The sequence below is a fragment of the Panthera uncia genome (genome assembly GCF_023721935.1).
Source record: "Panthera uncia isolate 11264 chromosome E2 unlocalized genomic scaffold, Puncia_PCG_1.0 HiC_scaffold_19, whole genome shotgun sequence".
NCBI classification, from domain to species: Eukaryota; Metazoa; Chordata; class Mammalia; order Carnivora; family Felidae; genus Panthera; species Panthera uncia.
The window spans coordinates 24,483,540-24,510,149 of NW_026057588.1; the positions used below are offsets into that span (position 1 = coordinate 24,483,540).

The 26,610-nt window shown below is 43.5% G+C and overlaps 1 protein-coding gene across 1 annotated transcript in view; it reads right to left on the reverse strand.

Moving 5' to 3' along the window:
- Nucleotides 1-3,114: 3,114 nt before the first annotated feature.
- N4BP1 (NEDD4 binding protein 1) overlaps nucleotides 3,115-26,610 on the reverse strand; it is a 49,591-nt gene continuing 26,095 nt past the window's right edge. The window contains exons 2-7 of the mRNA XM_049622358.1: nucleotides 23,647-25,337; nucleotides 16,290-16,420; nucleotides 14,665-14,761; nucleotides 11,635-11,742; nucleotides 9,521-9,628; nucleotides 3,115-7,867 (exon numbers count right to left, since the gene is read on the reverse strand). Of these exons, the coding sequence (XP_049478315.1) occupies nucleotides 7,510-7,867; nucleotides 9,521-9,628; nucleotides 11,635-11,742; nucleotides 14,665-14,761; nucleotides 16,290-16,420; nucleotides 23,647-25,337 (2,493 nt within the window). The 3' untranslated portion in view covers nucleotides 3,115-7,509. The remainder of the gene's footprint in view (nucleotides 7,868-9,520; nucleotides 9,629-11,634; nucleotides 11,743-14,664; nucleotides 14,762-16,289; nucleotides 16,421-23,646; nucleotides 25,338-26,610) is intronic.

The window sequence follows — 26,610 nt, forward strand, 5'->3', positions numbered from 1 at the left end:
GGTGAGGTGTTGGTTCGCAACGAGGGCACACGGGGGCACTTGGGGAATTATGGAACTTCTTATCTCGGTAGTCTGGGGTGTGGCCTGGGCACAAGACTTTTAGAAGCTCTCCCTACAGGTGATTCGAATGTGCAGCCAGGGCTGCAAACCACCGGCTCCAGGCATCATCACTTCTATTCAGGTTGAGTAGCCTTGAGGTTGAGTAGCCTTGTCAAGGTCACACAGTAGGAAGTTCCAGAGCAGGCCCCTCACCCTCAAGGCCAGGGCTGGATTAGAAAGGGGGCCATCTGGGGGTGCGTGGGTGACTCAGTTGGTTAAGCATCTGACTTTGGCTCAGGTCAGTGAGTTTGAGCCCTGAGTCGGGGTCTGTGCTGACAGCTCAGAGCCTGGAGCCTGCTTTGGATTCTGTGCCTCTCTCTCTGCTCCTCCCTCATTCATGCTCTCTCTCAAAAATAGACATTAAAAAACAAATAAAAAAACAAAAGAAAAGGGGCTATCTGGCCGTTCCCTTCCCCCCAGCACTGTGCCCTGCACACAGCAGCCACTCAAGGACTGCTGGTGAACAGGGCAGATGGAGGAATCACACGGGGGTGGGAAGCAGAAGCAGGCAGAGAAGGATGTGGGTGTCAGGGGCTCCTGCTCCACCCCCACCCCTTACTGGCTGGGCGGCAGGTCCCTTAGCCCTAGGGGACCTGCGGGGAGGAAGCATGGCTCCCCGCCCATCCTGGAGAGACAGTGGCATGTGCAGGGTTGGCAAGGGGAGGGGCTGGCTAGTGTGGAGAGACTCTGGTCTGGGGAAGGCATGGGAGCCCAGCAGCATCCACAGCTCCTTGCTGGTGACTGAGGGAGGGCCTCTCCTTCCTGCGGCCTGTTTTGGTGGATGAAACCCTAGAAGGACACCACAGCCAGACAGGCCGGCAGACAAACGCATTCTCTTCAGGGCGGCCTCCTCTCTGGGAAGGGACTGGGAAGGGCAGGGCCTGCTCAGGCTGACCCCAGACTGGGTTTCAAGCTGAGGCCCAGCAGGGCTCCCTGGGGCCCTGGTGGGGATGAGAAGGAAAGCCCAGTGGGAGGGGACAGAATCCAGTGGGAGGGGCCAATTCAAGATCTCCCGAGGCCCCTGGGCCAGCACTGGCTGTGGGCACCTTTGCCCTGATCCTGGAAAACCCAGCTTGCCGATGACCATCACCCATCTGGAGCCACAGACGTCAGAGGACAGGAACTGGAGCTGTGAAAACTGCTGCTTTCAAAAACTATCACAGGTCCTTTTACTGACCTGCATCCCCTAAATGAAATGGAAGGTGGGTAGGACGCACACATGAGCTCACTCTGGACAGTGCTGGTCAGCTTTTCCTTTTTAAAACTCTACTCTCGGCACCCTCCCTCAGGACCAGCGCTGGACATGGGCCCACCGTGCAGGAAAGTGGGAGGCAGAAGCTTCCTTCCACAGCCTCTCTGCTCGGCAGACGGACAACCTTGGCCCAGGTCACAGCCTGATTCTGTTCACTGGGTGGGGGCAGGGGGTCCATCTCAAGAGCCATTCTGGCTGCCACATCACCTCTGGGGAAGGTGCAATGGCCTGTTGTTCAAATCCTGAATCCCGGACACGCTGACCTGGAGAACTGTGAAATCTCTTGCTAGCCCTGTGCTCCAGCTGCCCCCCTCCCCCAGAGGCCCCAGAGGGTCGTGAGGGCCACAAGACAGAACGAGGCATGGTGAGCACAGGGTCTGCCTTCTCATGCACTCTGTGGCCAGACACAGTTCTGCCCACTTCCCTCTCTTCCCTACTCGTGGGGACAGTGGAAGGGTCCTTCCTCCTGGGTGCCTTTTAGCAGCAGTGCCCTCTCTAGGTCACAGCTGGGTGTCCATGGCCCTGTGGAGGCTCCAAGGAAGTCCGGTCCACACTCCTAGTGAGTCCACACTCCTAATGAGTTGGCAGGGACAGGAGAACATTCAGAATCTGGAAGATGGGCTCTCTGAGCAACTGGAGACAAGCTCTTGGACCTCTGGTTAGGAGATGTGGGACAAACTGTAAGGGTGTGAACACTATGGGTGCCCTAGAGGGGTTGCTGCCCATCAGAGCCACAGTCTTAGCAGTCACTGAATGGGGCCACATCAGGCACTATCCTGGACGCTTCCCGGGTCTGAATACACCTATTCTGCACAATGCCCCTGGAGTAGGAAGCATGATTCCATCACGCCTGTTTTACCCAGGGGACATGGAAGGGTACAGGAGGGCCTAACTCTGGACATGCCTGGTCTCTGCCCAGCTGGGGAACTGAGCAAAGAAATTCACGTCAGGGAATTTTTCAGACAGCCTCAAGAGGAAGTGGGGATGCTGAAGAGGAAAAGCAGCAGCAGGAAACAGTCTGCTTGAAGGTGGGGGTGGAGCTCTCCTCAAGGTTGAAGGAAGGGAAAGTTTCAAGTAAGTCAGGACCTGTCAGTCTCTTACCATTTTCTGATGGGGGTGAACACTCCCAAAGTTCACTTTGCACCAGTCTTCGGGATCTTTCTAAAGGTATGAGAAGCCTCTCCCATTTAATCTGCTGAGTGTAGGGGCAGTGGTAACTATTTTACTCAAGACTCTGGACTTCAAGGGCCATAAATCCAACTTGAATTAGCTTAAGCAAAGGGAGGTGCGTTAGAATAATGGGGCATCTCGACATCTGAGGAAGGGCATGGGTGCCACCAGGCTCCTATGACAACAGGAACCTGGCACTCCCGCCCCAGGAATCTTGGGTCTACGAGAGACAGATTCCCCCACGGCAGGAAATGGCCTCTAACAGATCTGGGCGTGAAATTCCTTGGTTCCACCAGCAGAGGGGAGAAGACCAAGGAGTGGCTTTGACTGGACTCGCTTGGGCCAGGTGTCTGCCCCTGGCCAGGCTGCGGGCAGGAAGTCAGAGCACACTGCTTGGCTTGGCTTGTCCACAGCTCAGCCCTGGACTGCATGGTGTGTTGGGGCCTTGAAGAGAAGGGGAAAGCCAGGCAGACACCCCATCTGCAGTAGACCGCAGCATAGTGGTGGGTTCCCAGGTGCAAATGTGGACAATGTGATTTCTTAAGGTTTTATCGGCTGCCAGACACCACAGTCAAGAAGGCAATGTCGTCCAGTTCAGTTGAGCAGACGTTTATTGAGCACCTATTAAGTGCAAGGCACTGTGCTAGGTGCCATGGGAAATACAAAGAGTGAACATAGACGGTCCCTGCCCGCGAGGAGCTCACAGTCTAGAAAGGGAGGTGAGACACAGTACACAATCAGCTGCAATGATACCGGCCAGTGCGGCAGGTGCCAAAAGCGAGACACAAGCGCTGTGGGTCACAGAGTGCCACAGGGTTGTTTCTGGCCAGAAGCACAGGCAAGGGCACAAAGAGAAGGCAGGAGACTGGGTCATTGAGGGGGAAGCCATTTGGGAGAAAGGGCATCTCTAGCAGAGAAAAAGAGGTGCACACAGAGGCAGGAGCCCACAGGAAACTGAGGAAACGTATGTGGGCTGCAGTGAGCATCTGGGGAAGGGCTATTCAAAGTGGGCAGTCACACGTGGCCACGAGGACAGCACGGATACTATGCTCAGGGAGGGCTGAGCTCGGTGCTCTGGCCAAGAGGCACTGAAGATCACTGAATAGGATGGTTTGTGACCAGCAATGCATTCCTGGAAGATAAATCTGGGAGCACGCTGGGGTCTGGGAGGGTGGGGTGGGCTGACTGATCAGGGGCTGCCTGAGAGCATGAGAGAATGACTAGTGGGCACTGGCAGGACAAGGACAAGGTGGATGAGGGAACGCTGTGGCAGGGTGGGGTGGGAAAGGACAGCAAGGAACGGAAGCAGGCTGAGGGTCTGGGGAGTGAGTCTGAGGATGTCACAGGGTTTCCAGTCATGCTAGAAACGCATTTCTGAATGGCAGGCCTAGAAGTGGGACTGGAAGTCACTGCCCAGAGGGGACATGTGGAAGCAGGGAAGTTAGGGAGGGAGGAAGGAAGCTGGAGTTAATGACCATTAAGGGTGAGTAGTTTCTCACAACGTGGTCCCTGGACAGCCTGTGTGGGAAACACCCAAGGAGCTTGCTGATGTCTCCAATTTCTGGGCTTTACTCCAGGGCCACTGAATAAAGAGCCCTGGGGGTTGTGCTTAGTAATCCGCATTTTTAGCAAGAGCCACCCTCCCCATCACAAGTCCATGGCTGGTCTGAAGTTTGACCACCTGTCAAGAAAGAAAAGGGTCTCAAGGACTGGCCTTTAGGTAAAAGAATAGAAAAGAATGAGGAACATTTGGGAGGGAAATCTCAGAAAAGGAGGAAAGTAAGGGCCACAATGTCAAGTATTCTGGTCACTGAGGGTGGACACGAAGATTAAGTATTGAGAAAAGGCCTCTGATTTGGCAATTACTGGTCCCTGATGACTTCTCCTAGACTATTTCAGGCAGTGGGTGGGATGAAGGTCAAGTTTGCAAATAAGGAAGTGAAGAGTGGGAAGGTGAGGGAGAGCAGCAATGCATGGAGAGGATTCTTAGGGGAAATCGGGTGATTTTACTACAGGAGCCAAGCTGTCATAATGGAGAATGATGGGGAGGTAGATAATGAAGTAACAAATGGCAGGAGTCAGTGACTGACCAAACAGACCACAGTGAGGAGAGGAGAGGGACATGGGAAGGAAGGACAGGGGAGGACCTGGGAGTGCTGGTGGACAGCTGGAAGCTGAGGGAGAATGGTGCCAAGGCCCAAATTCAAGGGGCCCTGTGCCTGGGGCATCTCCTGTGGTGGGGGAGGGTGCTAGGAGCAATCACAGAGAGCACAGCTTTCTCTGTGACTCATACTCCACATGTGCCACGACAAACCTAAGCAAGACCCCATCCCTCCTCTCAGAGACCAAAAGCTGCAACAGGCCTGAGTCCCCAGCAACACCTCCACACCATAGCTGAGTCTGCCAGACAAAGCTGACCTGTCATCCGGGATGGCTGAGACGCCTTCCCACTGTTTTCTAGCCAGCAGCCTACTGGGTCTCAAACACAGGGTACTTGACAGAAAGGTCAAACAAGGCTTTCTTCTCCCAGAGCGGGAAGTCGGGGCCTGGGAAGAATGCAGGCCTGGGAATCATCCCGCATCACCATCTACTTATTCTCTGACCCCGGACAACCTCTCTGAGCACCAGATGCCAGTGTACCAAATAAGGTGCATCCTTGCCAGGCCACCTCCTTCACGGGAATGCCGGGAAATACAGGACGCAGAGGCACCACACTCTGTAACCCGCTGAGGAGTTACAAAATGATGATGCATTGCTGACACTGCCAAGGTGGCTCAAAAATCCACTGCTGGGGGCAGACCATCAAGAAACATTTCAGTAGCATCAACACTGAGCTTAATATTAAGAGAAGGCTGAAGGACTTTTTTTAATGGTCTGAAAATTGAGTTTTTAAATACTAAGTTTAACTAAAGCTGATGATTTTCAGAAAGAACTGTGACTTATGTTTGATGTTGTAATTTATCAAAGGAAGTAATTAACCCACTTAGTCTCCTGCATCCTTCCTTCCCACGCCCAGAAAGAGGAAAGGGGCAGGTAGAGCCCTCAGAAACAATACTAAGAATACAGAGGCTTACATGATACAAAGCTCAAAGGTCAAGTCACGTCTAGAGCCTAGGAAACTCTGGAACCCCAGGCCTAGCCAGCCCCACCCGGCATCAGTGGAGGCTTAGTCCCCTTTCAGGAAGACCTGTGTGGCTAAGCCTCAGCCATCAAGGCTTACCCCCGGGTCCTTTTCTGAACATTAGAGAAATACTGGATTGGCAACACTGTCAGACCAAACCTCAACCCAGAAGGTCAGAGTAACTACAAGACAGCCCTAGCCCTCACACGTCTGCCACACTTTTACAAACCACCGGTTCTGAAGATGAGGCACAAGGGCTGTGACTGAGTCACTTCCTGGCCACCTCAAGTCTCCATCCACAACTGGGTGGGTGACTCTGGCAACCTGCCCCCAAAAGGCAGTGGACAACCAGTTCCTCGTCAGGAAGCATCTTAAAGGCATCAGGGAGAAAACATGATTGAAGTGTAAGTCCAGCCACCTGGAGGACCCTGGATTCATCCCTGGAGGGATACAGAGGTCAAACACACCTGCAGGGAGCCTCCTGGGGAGTCACCAGCTCTGCTCATGGCCAACAAAGTCCCTTCACTATGAAAAACAAACCAGCACTGAGTCCTCAGCAGCTGTTTCTGGGGGCTGGGAGAGACGTGACCCACAGGGCAGATAAAAAACTGACCGTGAGCAGCCTGGGAAGAGAACAGGTATAAAATACAAAGCCCTTTGAAAGTCCAGAGAACAGTAAAGATGTTAAGAATAATTATCCAGGAAAAGAACTTCACTGACACAGAATTTGAACAACACTGAAAACACAATACTAAGATACCAATTCTGAGATAGACTCACTCACAGGAAGGGCAGCTTAGGAGAACACTAAAAAGACAAACACAGGAAAAATAAATAAGGGGCTCTGAGCCCTCATGGCAGCTACTAATGCTATTTATTGGCTTAGGGTCATTCTTGAGAATAGAAAACCACTTTTGGCAAAGCTGTATAAACTTCACATGGGTTGTACCTCCCATGATATGGACACAAAATTACTGTAACGATGGGGCTCTTTGTTAAATTTCTTCACATCCCACTATTATTTTCAGAGGCTAAGACATGACTTCTAGAGTCAGGTCAGGTATAGCGAGGCCTCAGCCTGGTGAGCATGTCAGAGCACTGGACAAGGAGTCTGGTCCCTGCCCAGCTGCTCTACGGCTGTGGACCTGGGCATGTGCAGACATGAGCACACTGAGCCTCAGTTCCCTCTTCTTCAGGGTGGGAGGGGAAGTAGGGTGGGACTACATGAGTTCTGAAGTTTCTTCTTGCCCTGACATTCTGGGAGTCTAACTGTGCCCTGGTCATTAACAATGGCTAGGCACAGGTGCCATCTAGTGGCACCACCTGCCCACTCTCACAAATGGCTCCAACAAAAGACCCACAGGAGCAAACCCAACTCCTACGACTCTAATTCCAGGGGTGAGGGCAGAGGAGACCGGGAGGGATGAGCACACTTCATGTTAGTGGACGTTACATAGTCATCTCAAGAAAATATACTTTAAGAGGTCTTGCTTTCCCTAAGAAAGCAACTCTTTTTTTTTTTTTTTATTTTATTTAGAAAGGCTACTCATATCCATTTGTCAATATTTTCAGCTTTAAGGAAAATAGTTTAAAAAACATAAAAATGTAAATACACTCAAGAGTAACTGCTATTAAACAGTTCTGAACAGGCAGAAAATGTACTTTCCTTTTACAGAAAATGTTAAATCTGTAATAGCAGCATAATTTATATATAGAAAAAGCTGGTTTTGAAAACCCAGATTTTTTTATACACAAAACATCTGTTTTCTTTTCTATATACTACAATAGCATTTCCACTGGGAAATCGGTCTCTTCACATTATGTCACTTCCTGCTGCCACGTGCAGACACTAGCTCGAGTGTGGCCTTCAGTCCAACACCATGGCAGACAGTGCGTTCAGGTCTTTCATGTATGGGTGGGCCACCAATATCTGGTCGATTTTCAGTCTCTGCTCGGAGTCAGGGAAGATCTTCAGAAGGGCTTCCCTCAGCTCGCTGGTTTCTGCAGGAGACCTCTGTGCTGGCATGGGCACGTTCTGCTGCATACTGGGAAGGTTCGACAGAACTGGGAAGCGGGGCTGCTGAGGGAGCCAGTGGCTAGGTGGGGCACCCTGAATCCGGGCTGGAGGCTGGTGGCTGGTGCTGGCTGCCTGGGCCCCAGGGACTCTGAAGCTGGCGTCAAATATGCCCACATTTGGCAAGGCATTGAGCAGGGGCTGCATATCTCTGTGAATGGAATGAGTCTGGTGAGTCAGGCTGTAAGATAAATGAGAAACCTGCTGCTGACCTTGAGGCCGTGCTGCTCCATGACTTCTGAAGGCAAGCTGCCTACAGAGGGTCCACAGGGATGACAACTACACCATCTCCAGACCAGTCATGACGGGAAATGACAGCTCATCATGAGCTACACCACCCTCCTAGGTTTGCAGCTGCAAGAATGGACCCCAGCCAACTGTTGGCTCTAAGCCAGGACGTGCCAGAATCACCTGAGAGCTTTCAAAAGACACAGACAACAGGGTCTTACTCTTCTGGAGACTAATTCTGTGTGGGGCCCTGGTTGATAGAGATTAGAAAAAGGGACTCCTTTGGGCAGAGGCAGCCACTACGGATACCTGTTGCCCCTCCTCTCCACCCTCACCAGTCTGGGCCAGGTGTTGGTGCCCACAACCTATACATTCATGGGTAGGTGTGAGTGTGTGTAAAGGGCATCTGTCTTTTTAAAGAAGTTTCCCAGGTGACTTGGGCTTGCAGCTGAGAAATGGGGCTGGCCGAACACTTTTTCCAATTTCAAAAGCTCAACTAACTTCAAAAGTTAGTTCCTTGGTGAGTGGAGTTATTATTAACTTCTCACTCAATTTGTTAACACATTGTAAAGAGTGATTAAGTGCACGGGCAGGGCAGACCCTGCTGCCAGGCTGCTGAGGTGAAGAAGGAGCCAGAGAACTCTCTTTCCCATTAAGCCTGACCCGCAGGCCTTGATGCTTGCACACAGGCGCCAGATCTTAAATGCCCAGTGGAGATGCACTGACACCCAGCAGATGTTAAAATGGCTGCCATTCTCTAAGCGTAGGCAGAGAAGCAGAACCTTTGGGAACTAAGCCCTCATTCTATGTAATAAAACCCAAAGGCTCAGAAGAGAAATGATTCCTAAGACCCAGGGAGCCGAAACTGCACTTGTCTCCTCTGTGGAAGATACCTCTGTGTGAACTACCCCAAATCCAAATCTAGAATCCCCAAGGGATCTGGTTATAAATAAAGATCAGCTGTCTGTCACCAGGTTATACTATCTGTCAGTTAGGCACATACGATACTTTAGTTAACAGTGTCCATTACCCAAGAATTCTGAAAACGGATATAACCACCAGCAACTTATCTTTAAAAACCCAACTAAAACAAAGAAAATGTCAACTATCAAGTCAATTTCAGATCAATATGAAATACTGGCTTCTCCATTTAGTGGAGACAGAAAGTTCCCCGGGTAGTGATTCCTGAATAGTAAATAAATTAACAGGAACATCACAAATTTAAAGCAAATAACCTTGGAAAGTGAATGTAAGAGGATATTCACGTATACATAATGAACCTAAGTGGCGTTTGCTCATAAGTGGCAGTCAGCAAAACCTGCTTTGTCTTTTTAGACCTATACAAAGCTTGGCTCCCCACCCTCTCCTAGGATTAAAACCAAAGGACCATAAATGAAGACATGGTCTTTGGGGTGTGTGCTTGATTACCTTTCAAATATATTATACCAGCAATAAATCTAAGGCTAATACAAAATTTAAAAGTGTTGTCTTTAGTTATTCAGAGACATCACTTACACAAAAGCACAAAGAACTGAAACAAGTTTGTAAACAGAAAACAATGTGAAAAAGCAAATACCTAAGGAAGACTTCTTTCCTAAGAAAGTCTTCTAATCGAGGTCCGCTTCTTCCCAGAGGGTCATCAGGAACCATAAATATATCCCCGACGAAGGTATACTGAAGCAATCTATAACACAGAGAATGATTACAATGCTGGAGAAAACGTGAAGCTTTTATTGTTGCAGGAGCTGAGAAGAAAGTAGAAGTGTCCACCTAATTCCAAAGCAAGAGTCACCTATAAAATTGTAAGGCTGCTTACATGCCTAATGGAAAAAACAAACACATCCAAGTTAAGCCATCTGAATTTCTCTTTTGGATACAAATACAGTAAAGTAATAAACTTTTATCATTGGCCCTCACAATTCTTATCGAGACTTTCAGATTTTTATCTGGGCTTTGGAGGCAGCTTCTTCTCCTAACTTTGAAAACAAGATTTAAGACTGACTGCTTAGGACACACTGCTTAGGTGCTCAAAAAAGGTTTTACTTTTGAATAGTTATATCTATAGGCAAACCACTGAAGATAACCTCTTGAAAAAACAAAACAGTACAGGGCGCCTGGGTGGCTCAGTTGGTTAAAGCATCTGACTCTTGATTTCGGCTCAGGTCACGATCTCGGATCTCGCAGTTCGTGGGATTGAGCCCTGCATTGGGCTCTGCACTGACAGCTCAGGGCCTGCTTGGGATTCTCTCTCTCCCTCTTTTTCTGCCCCTCCCCCCACTCACTCACTTTCTCTCAAAATAAATAAACTAAAAAAAAAAAAAAAAAGAGAGAGAGAAAAGAAAAAAAACCCAAAACAATAGGATATCTGAACAAAGAAAACCTGAGATCTCATCATGATTTATCAAGTCTGCTGGGGAAGATGTGATAAAGAAAAAAGGCCAAGTGCTTGTGTTTGCTGTCCAGACCTCGGTTTCTGCCTTGTTTTGTGAGTTTTGAAAGCAATGGGCTGGTTTCAAACATTGAGTCCTGACTGCATTTAGACCTTCTACACACAGAGGAGTGTCCAATAAATACTGACAATGAGTCTAGGGCAAAGGTCCAACAGAAACATGTCCTAGAAGATTAATGGCTTGTTAACTGTGCCTAGAAGGTCAAAGACCAATTCTCAGTTCAGCTCTCAACAACAGCTTTCCAACACCATGTGGGTCAAAATACATACAGTAATTAACTCACACCTGGGTATTTATAGCAAAGGATTATTTTCTAAAATCCTCTAACGAGTTAGCAAAATAACAAATATCAGACAAGGGGCAACTATGAAACCCCAACAGAAATAAATATCTAATTGTACCTGTTATGTACTAGTTATAACACAGCCTGAGGTATGTTGATTTATGCTTTTAGATTTGTGGCATATAGGACTCATCCCTGGCACCATCACAGACTACTGCCTTTTACAGAACTCAGTCAGATGATGCTTGTTAACAAGAAGTCCTGGAAGCCAGTGTTCACTGATCTTAAGGCAGGTGGACACATTCAGAACATCATCACAACTAAAAAACTTGTATCAGTGAATGCTCAACTCTTGACTTTGTTATTTTGGATGATATTCACACATGTTTTCAATATAGATGATTAAACTATGATGGTAAATGCTCAAGGAAAGCATCAGATATTGAAAAGCAGAAATACTCTTCTCACTCCTAAGAAGTGAAAACTCATCAGTATGTGGATTTTGGTCTCATCCTCTTACTGGAATCATAGCTGTCATTAAATCCAACCTTTGTATTTCATGGTTGAATCAAGTAGGGACACCCACTGAGTTGCCAAAGTCTCCCTTGGCATCAGGGCAAGGCCAAGTTAGGAGGCCATTTCTGCTCGATTACACTGTTAACAAGAGTTAACTGTGCCATAATCATGTGCCTCTTGCCTTCTGCCAGGGAACACCGATCTCTCAAAGACACTCTGCAGCCACCACAGCATGCCCATTATGTCACCCACTGGTTTTGCTGCTTTGTACTGGGAGCCCCACTTACCTAGAGGGGCCAGCCATGGTCTTGGACAGGGAGCACAGTCTTATGATACTTTGGTTTCCTGTACTGCCTTCTGCAGGGCCAAGGTGTACACAAAACCAAAGCAAACAATAAACAACAAAAAACACTTAACCAAAGACAAAGAAAATATTATTACCTTTTTGTAATAATTTCTCTCCAAGAGACTGACTCAGTCACAAATTCTCTGAAGTTATCATTTGTTACAATTATGCCACCAGTTTTGTCCGCTAAGTGTAGTAGAAACCTATAGTAATATAAGAGGTTAAAATGGGCAAGCAGGCATTCCTGGCTTATAGAAGCTACGCTATAAGAAAACAAAAGGATTTCCTCTTCATATGAAAATCACCAAAGAATTTAACTACGGCTAGGAAGTAGAAAAGTTAAGCCCTTGTCAGCTGAAGATCAGTCTGAAATATCAAATACCTCTGAAATTATTAGTGTGATTATAAATGAAGGTTTGATTTTCATACCTTAGTATCTCTTTTTAAAAATGTTCTCAACCAGGGATGCCTGGCTGGCTCAGTCAGAAGACCATGCAACTCTTTTTTGTTTTGTTTTTTTTAAGTTTATTTATTTTGAGAGAGAGTGAGTACAAGCGGGGAAGGAGGGAGGGAGGGAGGGAGGGAGAGGGAGAGAGAGAGAGAAAGAGAGAGAGAGAGAAAGAAAGAGAGAGAGAGAGAAAGAAAGAAAGAGAGAGAGAGAGAGAGAGAGAGAGAGAGAGAGAATCCCAAGCAGGCTCTGTGCTATCTGCACAGAGACTGATGTGGGGCTCGATCCCATGAACTGTGAGATCATGACCTGCGGCAAAATCAAGAGTTGGACACTTAACCAACTGAGCCATCCAGGTGCCCCAAGGCATGCAACTCTTGATCTCGGTGTGTGGAGATTACTTAAAATCTTAAAAAAAAAAAAAAAAAGATCAACCACAATTTACACATTTTTCTGGAAAAGTTGTATTATAAGAAGACAGTGGTTATCAGATGATGCACGAGGACTAGAGTCGAGAATGAATTTGAGTTGACAAGCCTGTGAAATCACTAAATCACAATTTAAGTTTTAGTTGCTAGGCTAGAGTGCTCTGGTTCTAAGATTAGCTGCTTGGTACAGTCAGCCTTGCATTTTTAAAAAATAAATCCATAGGTTCACACTTGCTGCTTGGACTTTAGATGTCTAGAAGCACCATTCTGTTTAGTTCAAGTTATAGATTCACTCAGATGCCATTTATAAGTTGAAATTGTGATAACAAAGGGTAAGAAATCAGTATTGAGAATTCTATTTCACTGCTGGAGATTATTCGTGGTCAAATCTCTTAATGAGAGATTTGTGAGGACACTAATGATGAGTTTTATCCCTTAGTCAGGGTGATCACATTTGTTTAAGGCAATGCAGACAAAGACAATGCAACAATAAATTAAGAGAATCACTAGAATTGAAGGTGCAAACAAATGCTTTTATTAGTGATAGTGAATACTTAAAAGGAATGAAAAAACAAGTCTTGTTAGTTTCAGAGGCTTAGGACACCTTGGAAAGTAGGACTTAAAATCTTGAATTTATTAATGAATATCTTATCAATTATTCCTAGTGGGCATGAATGGTAAATGGTGATGTTTGCCCAGAGATATTAATATCAAGAGTAAGGCTTCGGAGGGCATGTACTAAATATATGCTATATATAGACTCATGTCCACTAAAAACCCAGAATCATACAAATTAAGCAAAGGCTTATCGAGTCTGCATACTTGCATATGCCTTCAAATTCTGCAAGCGTGCAGCTGCAGAGTGTGAGAGAGGTGAAGGTTCTTCAGAAGCCCAGCAGCCTACGTGCCCCTCCACCCGAGCACTACAGGGTCTGAGCCCAGTATAATGGAGCCGGAGCAGAACATGGTCTCCCAGCACTTCCTCACCCCTACCCTGCCTCAATATGCTATTCTCCTTTCGCTTCCTCTCACGCTGTTCCTTCACATCACCTCTGATTCTCCCCATCTGATCTGGTCTCTCATCCCAGCTTGGAGAAGGGCAAGGGGCTGTCAATGAGAAGGTCCTCTAGACCTTTTCCTGAATGAACATGTGCTGTCTTCTCAAGTCCCCTTCCCCCCTGCCGAGCCCCTCTTTTCATCTCTCACCCACCTGACTGTCATTCACTAGTTGGCATTACAAGCCAAACACTGTCTTCAATGTGAGGAGCTATTCTGGTAGAATTCTGAGGCAAAACCACCAGGGCATTCTAAGTGCTTCAGGCCAGAAGAAAATAAAGGGGGTGTATGCAGGTGAGGAAAGAACAAGCGGCCACTACTTAGGTTTCCAGATACTGGTAGGGTTAATAGTACTGACTTCACTCCATAAGAGGACAGTTTGAAAAACTGTTTTTAACGCCACTGGTCATATCTAGGACCTTCTCTTATTCAACCACAACAAAACTCCCCTCTATTACTTATTTGTGTGCCTTCTCTTTAGATCACAAACTCCTTACAGCAGGAAATGTGTCTGAATCACGTGTGTTCCCAAAGCCCCGCTCTGTGCATTGCACTTGGTTGGTGCTCAGTAAAGCTTTTAGAAAAAAATATAAAAGGTGCAGATTAAAGCCTGTTGTCTCCAATGCATTAACACCTGCTTTCTGAGTGATACGCCAACCGAAGAAATGCAACATACTCCTGTCACACTTAGGGTCAGCTGAGACCATCTTTCTTTATGTGGAAGAAATGCTGAGGGCTCAGGCATAATGACAAAGTAAGTCACTGGCCAAAATTAACCAGGAGGAGATGGATAATGTTTGAAAAGCATCCTTGGGGTCACCACATAAGACAAGACAAACATTACTTTCAGTATGCACCAAAAAAGAGAACTCCATGTCTGCTCGCTCTTATGATTCTCGGTCGTGTTTTATTTAAGAAACATACAAACAAAAAACATTCTAACCTAACAGATTTTATGTAATGCTCTTAAACCCGTATAGCAGAAAAAACAAACAAAAAAAACAAAACCAAAAAAACCCCACTGAGTATATAACCTTAATGACCATAAATACTAAAATCCTCAAACCCCTTAATCTAGTGAGTCCTCTATGCATGTGGATCCAGGGGCACCATGAATGGTTGGTTCAGTGGAGCAGGTGGTGGGCTCCTCGCCATCCCACACCCACCTCAGTAAGGAAAACAGCCCTTCGTACCTGTCATCATGAGAAGCAATTCTTTCTCCAAAGACCATCCGGGCAGGAGTTAAAGATAATATTCCAAGCTCCTGGAGCTGGGTTAAGAAGTGCTGTTCTGTTCATGGAATAAGTTGAATACACATTCAGAAAAAGGCTATCTTCCCATATGTTTAAATAAATGAAAGCACCCTCAAATGTTTCACTTGGAGAATTATGGAAAACCTTTTTTCTGCTGACTCAACAAGACTCAATTATACTAACTCATTGGGAAAAAAAAAATTAAGCAACACACATACTAAGGCAAATACAACATAAAAACTGACCTTAGCTATTTTTTAAATATAAAAAAGTTCAACTCATTTGCTCCTAGAATTGAGTAAATCATAATCCTACCATCAAGAACTTTTTCACAGCCATATCACAAGCAGTAGGACAGGGACTGATGACATAAGTCCCAGAGAGAGGGTGGGGTAGAGCAGGGAACATTGCTGGAGGCAGAGGCAGGGACACACGGCTCTGCCCTATCCCAAGGTAGGCCTATGTGGTCCCCCTTCCAAGAGGCTGTCAAAATATCTTTCTAGCTGGCATCTTACCCAACCTCTCTCAGTTATCTGCACATTTACTGATATTTCATGGGAGTGGGTCGCGACACAGAAGAAAAGAGGGTCAAAGCCAAATTACAGAAAATCAGTCAATGGGCAAAGAGCAGCTAAAAGCTCAGGGTCTAAGATTCCCACACCCGCATCCCCTACGATGATTACTCACCACTGGCTTAAACTGCAACATGCACACACCGTGTTTTATTGTCCTAGAAATGCACAGCACAGGAAGGCTTGCAAGACCCTTTCAAGGATCCTATTGCAAAAATTAGTGGCTCTGCCTCATTCCTCAAGCACTCTCTGTTAAGACAAATACGCTCTCCAAATGAGGGAAGTTGGGATACTTGAGAAATGTGTGGTCTTACCATTTCCATCTCAACAGTGACTAAGTTTCACTTCCTGTTTAAATGCTGGGTGAGCTCTGTTCCCCCTCCCTTCTCCCATCCACCTCTTGTGTCTAGGCACACCAGTGGGCTAAGCTGCCTGACACCGTGCCACCACTCCCCTATCATGAACTATAAGAATAGGTTTCTCTAGAATACTGCATGATTCACGGTAAGTTTAAACATCCCGTGTGTGGCCTGCAGTCAGCCATGCAGTATCACACAATTAACAGACATAATTTATATTAAACTATTAAAAACAGACTGTTCAGAAAACATTGTCTTTGAGGGTTTCCAAATTTATCAAGTGACCATTTTAGAAAAGACTATTTAATGAGGCAAAAGTCCAGACTAATGGAAAGACATATTTAAACTACTCTTTAGAAAGTCAGGAAAATTTTTGTGATGTATAAGGAACTCTAATATAACTTTCCACATAAACAACTATGTTAAAACTTTCCATCCTTCCCCTAAGCACTTCTTATGCTGTAACACTCTCTTCAACTGATGTTTCACAGGGTCCAAAAGATTTACAATTTTGTTTTTCAAGCTGCTGCCACTGCAGCATGTGGCTCTGCTCTAAGGAGTATGAGTTGCCATTGTAAGCAAACTCATTAAACATCTAGAAAAGGAGAAATCTGGAAGGATCAGTTTGCCTCACCTGTGACATTAGGATCACGTCTTGTTCTCCACTGTGGGACAAATACAGTGATGTTTCTGTTGCCAAGCTTCCAAAAATATTCAACCGCAATTGCAATTCCACGACAAGAAAAGAACTTTTTCAGACCGTGGCTATAAGAAAACAAAATTTATTTCAGCTTAACGTATGAGAAATTTCACCATGAAAATGTGAAAAGGTAAACTCTATACATAACAAAAACAATGGCAATGAAATTCCCTTTACATTTTACATTCCCTTTTACATTTTTTGGCATTAAGTTCCATAGTCTGTGACCTTGCAAAGCCAAGAAAGAACCTATTGCATGAAATGTGATTCTTAATAGCTTTATGATTTTTCTTGTATTTTGTTTGGTTCATTTAATTGAATGTGCTATTGAGATAGAAGGCAGCTTGAGTTTCATGGTAATACTTGTTTATTGCACTTTCTATTTTTTACTTTATTTTATTATTATTTTTAGATAAAGAGCCCATTCTAGAGAGCCCTGCCTGGTCAATGGCCTCTAAGAATATTCTATGAATTTTATTAAGAAATTTGTTGCTAAAGCAGAAGTAGACATGATGACTCTTCCAGGACATGGTCCTTACAACTTCCAAAGGCTGTGGGGTAACCCTGGCTCTGGGGCTCCATACCCTTTCTAGGGAACCGTGGAACCTACTCAGTTTGCAGCTTCTAGGAAATAAGATGAGGGCAGGATTCCAGTGAAACTAACTAGGGGCCACGGCAGATGATTTTGCTGAAGGAAGCAGAAAGTGCTGGGAGTAGATGCAAACGAACAAGGAACTGTACAGAATATGAGTCAGTATACAATTTTCTGTAAAGGGCCAGATAAGCTTTGTAGGCCATATGGTCTCTGCTGAACTACTCAACTCTGCCAACTGCAAATGAATGAGGGTGGCTGTGTTCCCTATTTGCAAAAAACAGGTGGTGGCCAGATTTGGCCCACAGGGCACAACCCCACATTATAGTGGATTAAAAAGTGACCCCACCCAAAAATGTGGTAACAAATTTCAAAAGAAACCAGAAAAAATATTTAGTTGTGACCTGCAGTACCTAAGTAAAAGTGGACATTTTTTTAAAAGTGTATTTTAAAGTCTGAAATTTTGTAGGTGGTAATCCATTTGTCTAGCCATGAATATTAGAAAAAAAATCAAAACCCCTGTGAAGCTGCAGTTTATGAAATGACCATAACCTATGTTCACTAATCTTAACAGACACTTAGATTCCAGTGACAGGAAATCCAGCATCTTCAGTCCTGGCTTCTCTTCATGTCAAGTGTTTCCACGTCAAAACCACTTGGTGGATTAATTCCTTCACTTAGAAGTCCTGCCACCTCAGGTACAATGTGTTCCAAGTCAACTCCAGACTCCTAATTCCAATCCCTCCTCAAACTCCATTTAGACCCTGAAATGCAGCCACGAGGTCTTTGATCCTGCTCAGGGTTTTCAATGGCACTATCCCTCCAGAAAAACCCAGAGCATGGCTTCAAGATCCCCTCTATACCTGATCAGTCAGAAGGGATCTAGAAACCATCATGCATCACCACACTCGTTTCTGGCTGGGTAGGCTTGCTATCTCCCTCTTCCTGGGCAGTGAGGTTTTTTTTTTGTTTTTGTTTTTTTGCTGCTTTCTTTGTAGACCAACTCTTAGACCTTTGCCCATTCCTTTCCTCCAATGCCCTTGGGACTCCATTCCAGACCCTCTTCTAGGAGGCCATCTCTAGAGATAGGTCCTCAATCATCCCTCTTCTTTCCTGTCTTGCTTTCCTGTACTGTGCACTGGAATGACAGAATTAGGAGATACAACAGAGTTAGATTCCTGTTAGAAAAAAAGAATGAAACCCCTGAAAGACAGAGCAACTTCCCCAGGCTGCACTGCCCTGTGGTAATTGTGCTGGGACTACTCAGGCTTCCTTACTCCTGGGCCAGTGCCTTCCTACCACCCCACAGTGGTACTGTCTCCAACTAAATCTGTATTCTCACAAAAGCAGGAATAGGCTAGACACACAATAAACTTCTAACACCCAGAAGAGCAGCTCAGAAACTCCTTTTAGAGGCTAACTCCCACTCTCTTCTCAGTGAACCATAAATAAGAGACTACAATGACATCAGCTTTACCCAAGAAAACATAAGCAAGTAAACAAACCCATTCTTGATGAAATAATTCAGTATAGTTTATCTAAAAGCATTCAAAATATGGCAAGAATGTAGCAACAGGACATCTGTTACTGGAGAAAGGCTGGAGGCAATTTTTATAGATGTGATCTTTTAAAAAAATCTTTAAAAATCACTTGAGGGGGACAAAACATAAGAGACTCTTAAATACAGAGAACAAACTGAAGGTTGCTGGAGAGATTTGGGGTAGGGGGATGGGCTAAATGGGCAAGAGGCATTGTTGAGATGAGCACTGGGTATTATATGTAGGGGATAAATCACTGGATTCCACTCCTGAAATCATTATTGCACTATATGCTAACTAACTTGGATGTAAATTAAAGGTTTTTTTTTTAAATATTAAAAAAAATTCAAAGTCCAAAAATAATTATGCATGACAAAAAAAAGAAAAGAAAAGAAAAAAATCATTCTAATTGCTTATCAGTAAGAACAGATATAGAGTTCATGTCAACCACAGCCTGACTATGAAAATCCAAAATACAACACAGCCTACTGGTTCTTAGAAAAACCAAGGGATATGTACGTTAAGTCTTGAAAAAAACAATCCTCGAGAGAAATGCATTAAAAAAGCTTGTAAAGTTTGGCTTATTCATCAGATACAAACATGTACTAATTTTTTCTCTTCCTGAAAAGCTTTTTAAAATTTTTTTTAATGTTTATTCATTTTTGAGACAAAGCCTGGGGGTGGGGAGGGGCACAGAGAGAGGGAGACCCAGAATCCAAAGCAGGCTCCAGGCTCTGAGCTGTCAGCACAGAGCCCGATGCAGGGCTCAAACTCACAGAATATGAGATCATGACCTGAGCTGAAGTTGGATGCTTAACTGAGCCATCCAGGCACCCCAAAAGCTTCTTTAGATGGCAATAGTAGAAAGCAGGTGGACCCCAGTTCTGTTCCACTGTGTCACTGAGGAAATGAATGAAGGGATATGCAAGTAGATGTAATGTTGTGGCCCTGTAGTGGGCCCAAGCTTAGAGAAGAAGAAATGGAATTTCCAGAAACATGAGCTCTATAGTAATTCCCAAAGTGTTATCCTCAGTGATAAGATCAAATCACTTTGGATACCCTGAAAAATCTCCGGAGTAGTTTTAGGAATAAAAACAGCAGTTCGAAATTCTGGTGGAAACAGATAGATTCAGCCAGAAAACAGAACTACAGAAGAAAATTAAGTGGAGTCAAATTAGTGTCTTCAAAATAATATGGAAGATCCCTACCACTTCCCACTTCAAATCCTACAGCCCTAGGCAGAAACCACGGAGTCTCCTCACATCCCTGCGGTCAAGCCACAGGTGCTTGCTGACATGTAGACCCAGATCAACTGTCTGTTTTGACTCAAAGGGTTTATATACCATTAACTCCTCCTTTACTTCTGAAAAGGTCAAGCTCTGGGGCTCCCAGCTCCAAATGCAGAATGAGCAGATATTAGGGCCAAGAGGCCAGGGTGTGCAAGGGGGATGTAAACTCCTGTTCCTTGTAATTGGAAACAAGTCACATCATCCGGTTGTTTTCCCTGTTATAGGAGGCAGTAAACTGGAAGGAAGAGTGTCTCAAGAAGAGAGGAGATGGGTGACAGACACCTGGTAAAAACTCATGGCAGTGATGGAACCAGACCCAGCAGTGTGGGGGAAATAGTAAAAAAACAAAAAACAAAACAAAACAAAAAATCAAAAAAATCCCAAAACACCCTTTTGGAGTTACCCAGGGAAGAATAATTTCCTTCTATAGTTTCCACTTAATAAAAATAGCCATGAGACCCGGATATAGAAGACTACCACATGAAAAAATGGTTAAAATATATAGCTCTGGCAAGTGAAGGGGCAAACCTCACCTACATGGAAAATTAGCTGCCAAGTTAAGTCAGGTGTCCTAATGCCGAAGTTTCAGACTGACCAAGCCCGAGTGTTATCTAGCCACCACTGTGATGTCTAGCTGTGCACCGCAAACAATTTCCATTTACTCATCACATTTGACTCATTGTGACAAAGGGGAAAAACCAAGTAGAGATACGCATAATTAGCAGCATGAAGTCGGTATTTTGGAATTTCTCACAGAGTGTATGAACTGCAGACAGCACGCTGGATAAACTAATAAACAAAGGCTTTGCAGAAACCCAGGGACAGCTAGGCCTGAGCTGCCTCAGAGTGGGGATCACACCAACAAATGCTACTAAGGGCTCAAATTTCTTTTTTAACTACTTCCCCAACTAGGTGGGTCAAATAAGTAAGGTTTAGTCAGCACTGCTTAAAGCAACTCAAGACTTAAGTATCCTATGTTGCCAAGGCCTGAAAATTCCAACCTCACTCTCTATGGGAGAAGACAAGGTACACAATGGCTCTGGGAGCCTATGGGCTCACATCTCCAGTATAATCTTGGACAAAATTTTTAAGCCATTTCATGTTATATAAAGAATAGATCATTTTTACCTCACAAAATTGGTGTGAATATTATGTTTTAAAAGATATAGTACCTGACACATAACAGGTGTTTCAGCCTGAAGATTCCAAATATTTGTTGAAAAATGTCTCAGTTAAAATTTAATCTAAACTGATCACTATAATAACAATCGAATAACAAGTTATAAAAGGATGGTGAAAAATCATTTAAAAAATTCTAATCTTTCCTAAGTCATTAATTCTTTCATTCAACAAAACATTACTGAGTGCTTACCATGTACTAGCACCATGGACCTGGGAGTATTTTAGTGAACAGGACATACAAATCACTTCCTTCATGGAATGTACAATCTATAATTCACATTTAATACTGAAGCGACTGATTATAAACAAGGGTTAATTTTTTCCCAACTTTTAGAAAAACCTGAGTTGAATTTCACATAACATTTAAAATAATCATTTTAAAGTGAACAATTCAGTGGCATTTAGTACATTCACAATGTTGCACAATTACCACTTATACTTTGCTCTAAAACATTTCTGTGATTCCAAAATAAAATCCTGTGCGCACTAAGCAATCTACCCCCAGAATGAGAGTTAATTTTAGTTACTGATATTTTCAGATCAATCTTTATCAAATTAAGTCTGACTTTTTAAGATAATACATCCTTACAAAAATGTTGCTTTTAAACTGAGACATCTGTGAATTCAAAGAAAACTGGAATCCTCCCCAAATAATCAGCTTTCAAAAGAAAAATTAATGAAAGTCTACTCATGGTTTCCCTTAGTGCACTAATTCAGTGGTTTTCAAAAGAGATGGCACTGTACCCAAGGGTGTTAGGAAATATGTGGGAGTGTTTCGGGGTGTCACAATGACGGCGGGGGTGGGGGAGCAGTACTATGGGCAAAGTAGGAGGGACTAGATATGCAAAACATCCTATCATGGATGGACTATACACAACTCCAATAGTGACCCCTCTGAGAAATACACTGGTTACTACTCCAAAAAGGTTTTAAAATAATGTCATTATCACTGCTCATTCTACATTAATTTGCATTTCTTAAGTCTCTGAACACCTATTTGGGAAATCTTTCCACTCATAAAAAGTGAAAAAGGATTAATATTAATTCACAATCATGACCTAAATTTCATATCATAATTTGGCTCAAGAAATCATCACAATGAGGAACTGGTACTGGGCTTGGACTGTGGGTGACTGAAATTGCACTTTACAATTTTACTTAGATAATGCTATGCAGCTGTGGGCCATTTGCTGGGTTTCCCCCAAAAGAACTGGCAAAAAGCAAAGTGAAATAACAACAAACAGCATTATTTAGAAATGAAGACAAGTATATTACGCATTTTTCCAGCCCACCTTCAAACTTTAACATGTGAAATTCTGGGATTTTTTTTTTTTTTCTTTTGACAGCAAAATACATCAACAATTCATTCAAAAAATAAAAAGAATCCTTATTTTAAAAAGATATTAAAGTACTTATAGATAAAATAACATATCTGACATTTACTTCAAAATTACACGGGTGAAAGGTAGTAGGTGGGGGTACAGACGAAGGGAGCCTGGCCAAGAGCTGAGAACTACTGAAGGTGGGGGAAGGACACATGGGAATCCCAAACATATCCAAAAAGGGAATCATTCTATTACCTTTTTATGTATTTGTTTGAAAATTCTAATAAAAAATTAACAAAACAAAAAATAAATACATAACAAACATAGAACTCCTAGGAAAGAGGCCACACACACATTCGCTAAAATTCAGTATTTCAACATCTTCATTCCAGTCCAGGTGCCCCTTTTCGTGAATGATAGCTACTTAAAGTGCCAAACCTTTGCAGACTTCTTCAAAATCAATGGAGTGACTGACTTTGAAAACTGGAGAGTCTTTACCTAGCAGTTGTTGAAATGGCATGATAAAGATGACCTCAGGACAGGGCAAAAGGCAATAGATTGCAGCAAGTGAAACTCAGCAGGCAGAAACCTGCACAAGGTCAAGCAGCAGATCCACAGTGGGGCAGAGACTCTTACTCGACCTCCCTCCTCTTCTTAGTCACTGTATCAAACTGCCTCTTAGAGAAGAAGCCCAATCCTGTACCGGACATACATATAAAATCAGACTCTTCAAAGCGTTCCAAGACAGGTGAGATAGAAATGATCATTTAACTCTTTTTACTAAAAACAAATACACAAGCTTTTAGTAAGAACAGAAGACCAAAATGAAGCTCAAACTGACGAACTTCCTTAGAAAGGAAGTTATATCAACAAATTATAACAGAAGTACATTGCATCCATTATCACTGCATCTTGGCTAGAGCCCTAGCATACTGTAGTACATAAAGTCAGAAAAATCTTTTTGGATTTAAGCTTCATCCTTGTACTCAAAAACTAATGATATTCATGGTGTTAAGAACCTAATGATTAAAAGAGAGAAAAAAAGACACCTAATGATTTAAAAGTCACTATGTTGTTTATCACTGACTAGGCAATGCAAAGTGAAAAGACAAATTTTCTATCTCCTGTCCTCAGAAATACAGGTTCAGCAGGGTGAAGCAAAGTTTACAACTCTAGAAGATGGAATAACCCAGCCTTCCAAACAGCTGTTTCGTGGTTTTTGGTTTTTTTTTTTGTTTTTTTCCAGTAAGACTATAGATCAACTAGAAAGATGCACAGGGTAGTGCCTGTAACTGCATGTAATTGTGAGACACTGCATAGGGCCCTATTTACAACTATAACAGGACTTGCAGAGAGTGGACTTACGTAATTGCGACATTGCTCCCATCTATAACAATGTGCTTCAAATCCGTTCTCCCTGGCTCATTTTTTAATTCGAGCTTGTAGGGTATTTTCAGAGTATCTCGAAACCTTTGAACGCCCGTAACTGAGGAATCAATATGATCAGACGGTCCCGCCAACCTTGCGTCAGTAACTGAAGGTAGGAGCTGGGGCAGTGGCATTGGTGGAGAAAGGGGTGGACAATTTGACTTAGACTGTGGAGAGCTACAACACCCGGAACGGCTTTCACAGGCAGACTTCACATTACTTGGAAGCAAGGGCTCTGCTTGCTGCTGCAAACCATTTTCAGGAAAAACTGGAATTCTGGGCTGGTGACTTGAAGCGCCTCTGGAAACAAAACTGACAACTTCTTTGGGACTTGAAGGGACCACAGAGGGTGAAAGGCCATCAGTTTCAAGGTCCATGTTACACATATAATTCTGGTTTGAACTCCAGATTTCTTGTTTCTGTTCTATCGGCACTGTTTTGAAAGTGTTAATTTTGCAATTTGAGGTACATGGTTTTGATTCTTTGAATGGCAACTGAGAAAATTTTTCTACCATATTTTGCTGTGTGTGAGTTTGTATTTTCTTTGGAGTAGAATCTGTTGTAAGCTCATTTATGCTGCTACAAACACCTTTATTTTTGGTTCTGTTGGTCTCCGGACACATAGTACCAGGTGAAGATTCTCTGTCTTCTTGGAATCTCTTATTTTCTTTTTCAATTTCTTCTAAGAGCAATAATGGTTCAGTAGATGGCCCATACTCCCTAATGACCTTTTCAACAATTTCTTGGGAATAGCCCATGGTTTTAAAAAAGTTCACAAGGATATTGTATTCCATTTCCTCAGTGGTGTCCTTTACATCTGGACTTAAATTTTCAGGATCAGCCGAAGAATCAGATAGGTCAATGATTACATTTCCAGCTAATGTCTTACCATCATGTAAAAGCTCGCCCTCTTGAACATTTTCCAAAGAAAACTGTTTCTTCGTATGCCTTTCTTCAGAATCAGAAAATCTCCTTTTATGACAAATTCTGTCTTTGGAAAGTGCCTCTTCATCTGGGGTTAGACCATTTATTGGAACAAAAAGTACATCTTGTGAACTAGAAAAGATTGTGTCCATTTGTTTTGTAAGCTCAGAAACAGGAGTGCCAGCTTGATTTCTTGCATCTTCCTGCAAAACAATTTCATCTCTGGAAAAATTCAGCCCTGTGGCAGCATTCTGTGTAAACTCTGTTCGTTTAGAATCTCCAATTTCAATAACATCATCATTTCCTGTTTCAAATAAATTCTCCTCACCTTGTGTAAGTGTCAAAAGCTCTTTTTTCAAGGAAGTGGGCAAAATTAACAAGTCCATTGTATAATTGTCTGCATGAGCTTCAACAAATTGTTTAAATTCCCTTTTTACCTCGGATTCTTTCTGACTGTTGGGTAGGTTCTCATTATTCTCAAAGAGCTTTACGAACTGCTGAATGTGACTCCTAGCCATGACCACAGCTTCAGCACTTCCTCTGATGCCAAGAAGACCAATGTCCAGAATGCAGAGATCAGCACATGTGTCCTGAATCAAGCTCTTCAGAAACAGGCTCTGTGCCCCAACAAAAATACAGTGCATGGCCTTGGGATAACATTCTCTTTCTTCTAGTTCAGGTTCACAGATTCCTTTAATATATTCCTGTAAACAGAAGATGAGATCAATTTACAAAAGCTCTTTATAGCACATATCATGTTACACAGGTAATTACAAATGTCAAGCTGTACAAAAATCAAAAGCATGGTAATAATGTGGGGAAAATGCCATGTTCTAAAAAAAGATTTAAGATAACAGATATAAGTTGCTTACTCGTTTTCATTGGACTTGAAAACTTTGCTACTCTAAAAGGCAGGTATCTGTAACATTTTCAATAATGTATCTTGCAATAGGATCTTTGGGGTCTGCCCAGCTGCACAGTGGACAAGACTGGACTTATTTACATCTGTAAGTAACAAACATTTTTGCTTGCTACTAGGCATTTATTGGTACTATGACCTAATTAAGAGATAAGAAAATAAAGTCAAACAATTTACTCTAGAACAAACTTTCACTTTTGCTTTGCTACTACTGCCCCTTAGTTTCCAGATAAATTGATTTTTTTGAAGGCATCAAAAAAAAAAACCAAAACAAACAAAAAAAACCAACATGTTCCAGCCAGCTGGAACAATGCATACCCTACATAATTTTATGCCCCCCCCCTTTTTTTTTAAATAGAAAAGCCAAACTGTTCAGTTTTTCAAAAATAAAGAACCAGGGGCACCTGGGTGGCTCAGTCGGTTAAGCGTCTGATTTCGACTCAGGTCACGATCTCGCGGTTTGTGAGTTTGAGCCCTGCGTTAGGCTCAGAACCTGGAGCCTGCTTCGGATTCTGTGTCTCCCTCTCTCTGTGTCCCTCCCCTGCTTGCACTCTCTCTCTCTCAAAAATAAAAACGTTAAAAAAATTAAAAATAAATAAAAATAAATACATAAATAAAAATAAAGAACCAGAGAATGTTGGACAGTATTGCCACTCTCAGAAAACTGAGTTTTTCTAGAGTTTCTAGTAAAGTTGCTATTAAACAAGGCCTCAGTAAAGTAAGAAAGGGACTGGGTTCTCTAGCAATTAGGTTGCTACTGGAGGCCTTAAGAACGAAGCAAACTCGCATGCGCATGCACAGGAATGGTGGATACACTTGTTAAGAATGTGGGCACTGGAGCCTGTTTCTGGGCTCAAATCCCAGCCATGAGACTGGGGTCTTCTCTAGTTACACAGCCCCTCTACCTCATGTCCTCAACTGTAAGAGAGGATAGTGCAATCCCAGGTGTTTTCAGGAAATCTGATTCGATAATAAAGCTCCAACAACACTGTCTTGCATCTAGTTAGTGCTTACTAAATAGTAACAACACTTTAATTATCAGTGAAAATTTTCTGGAA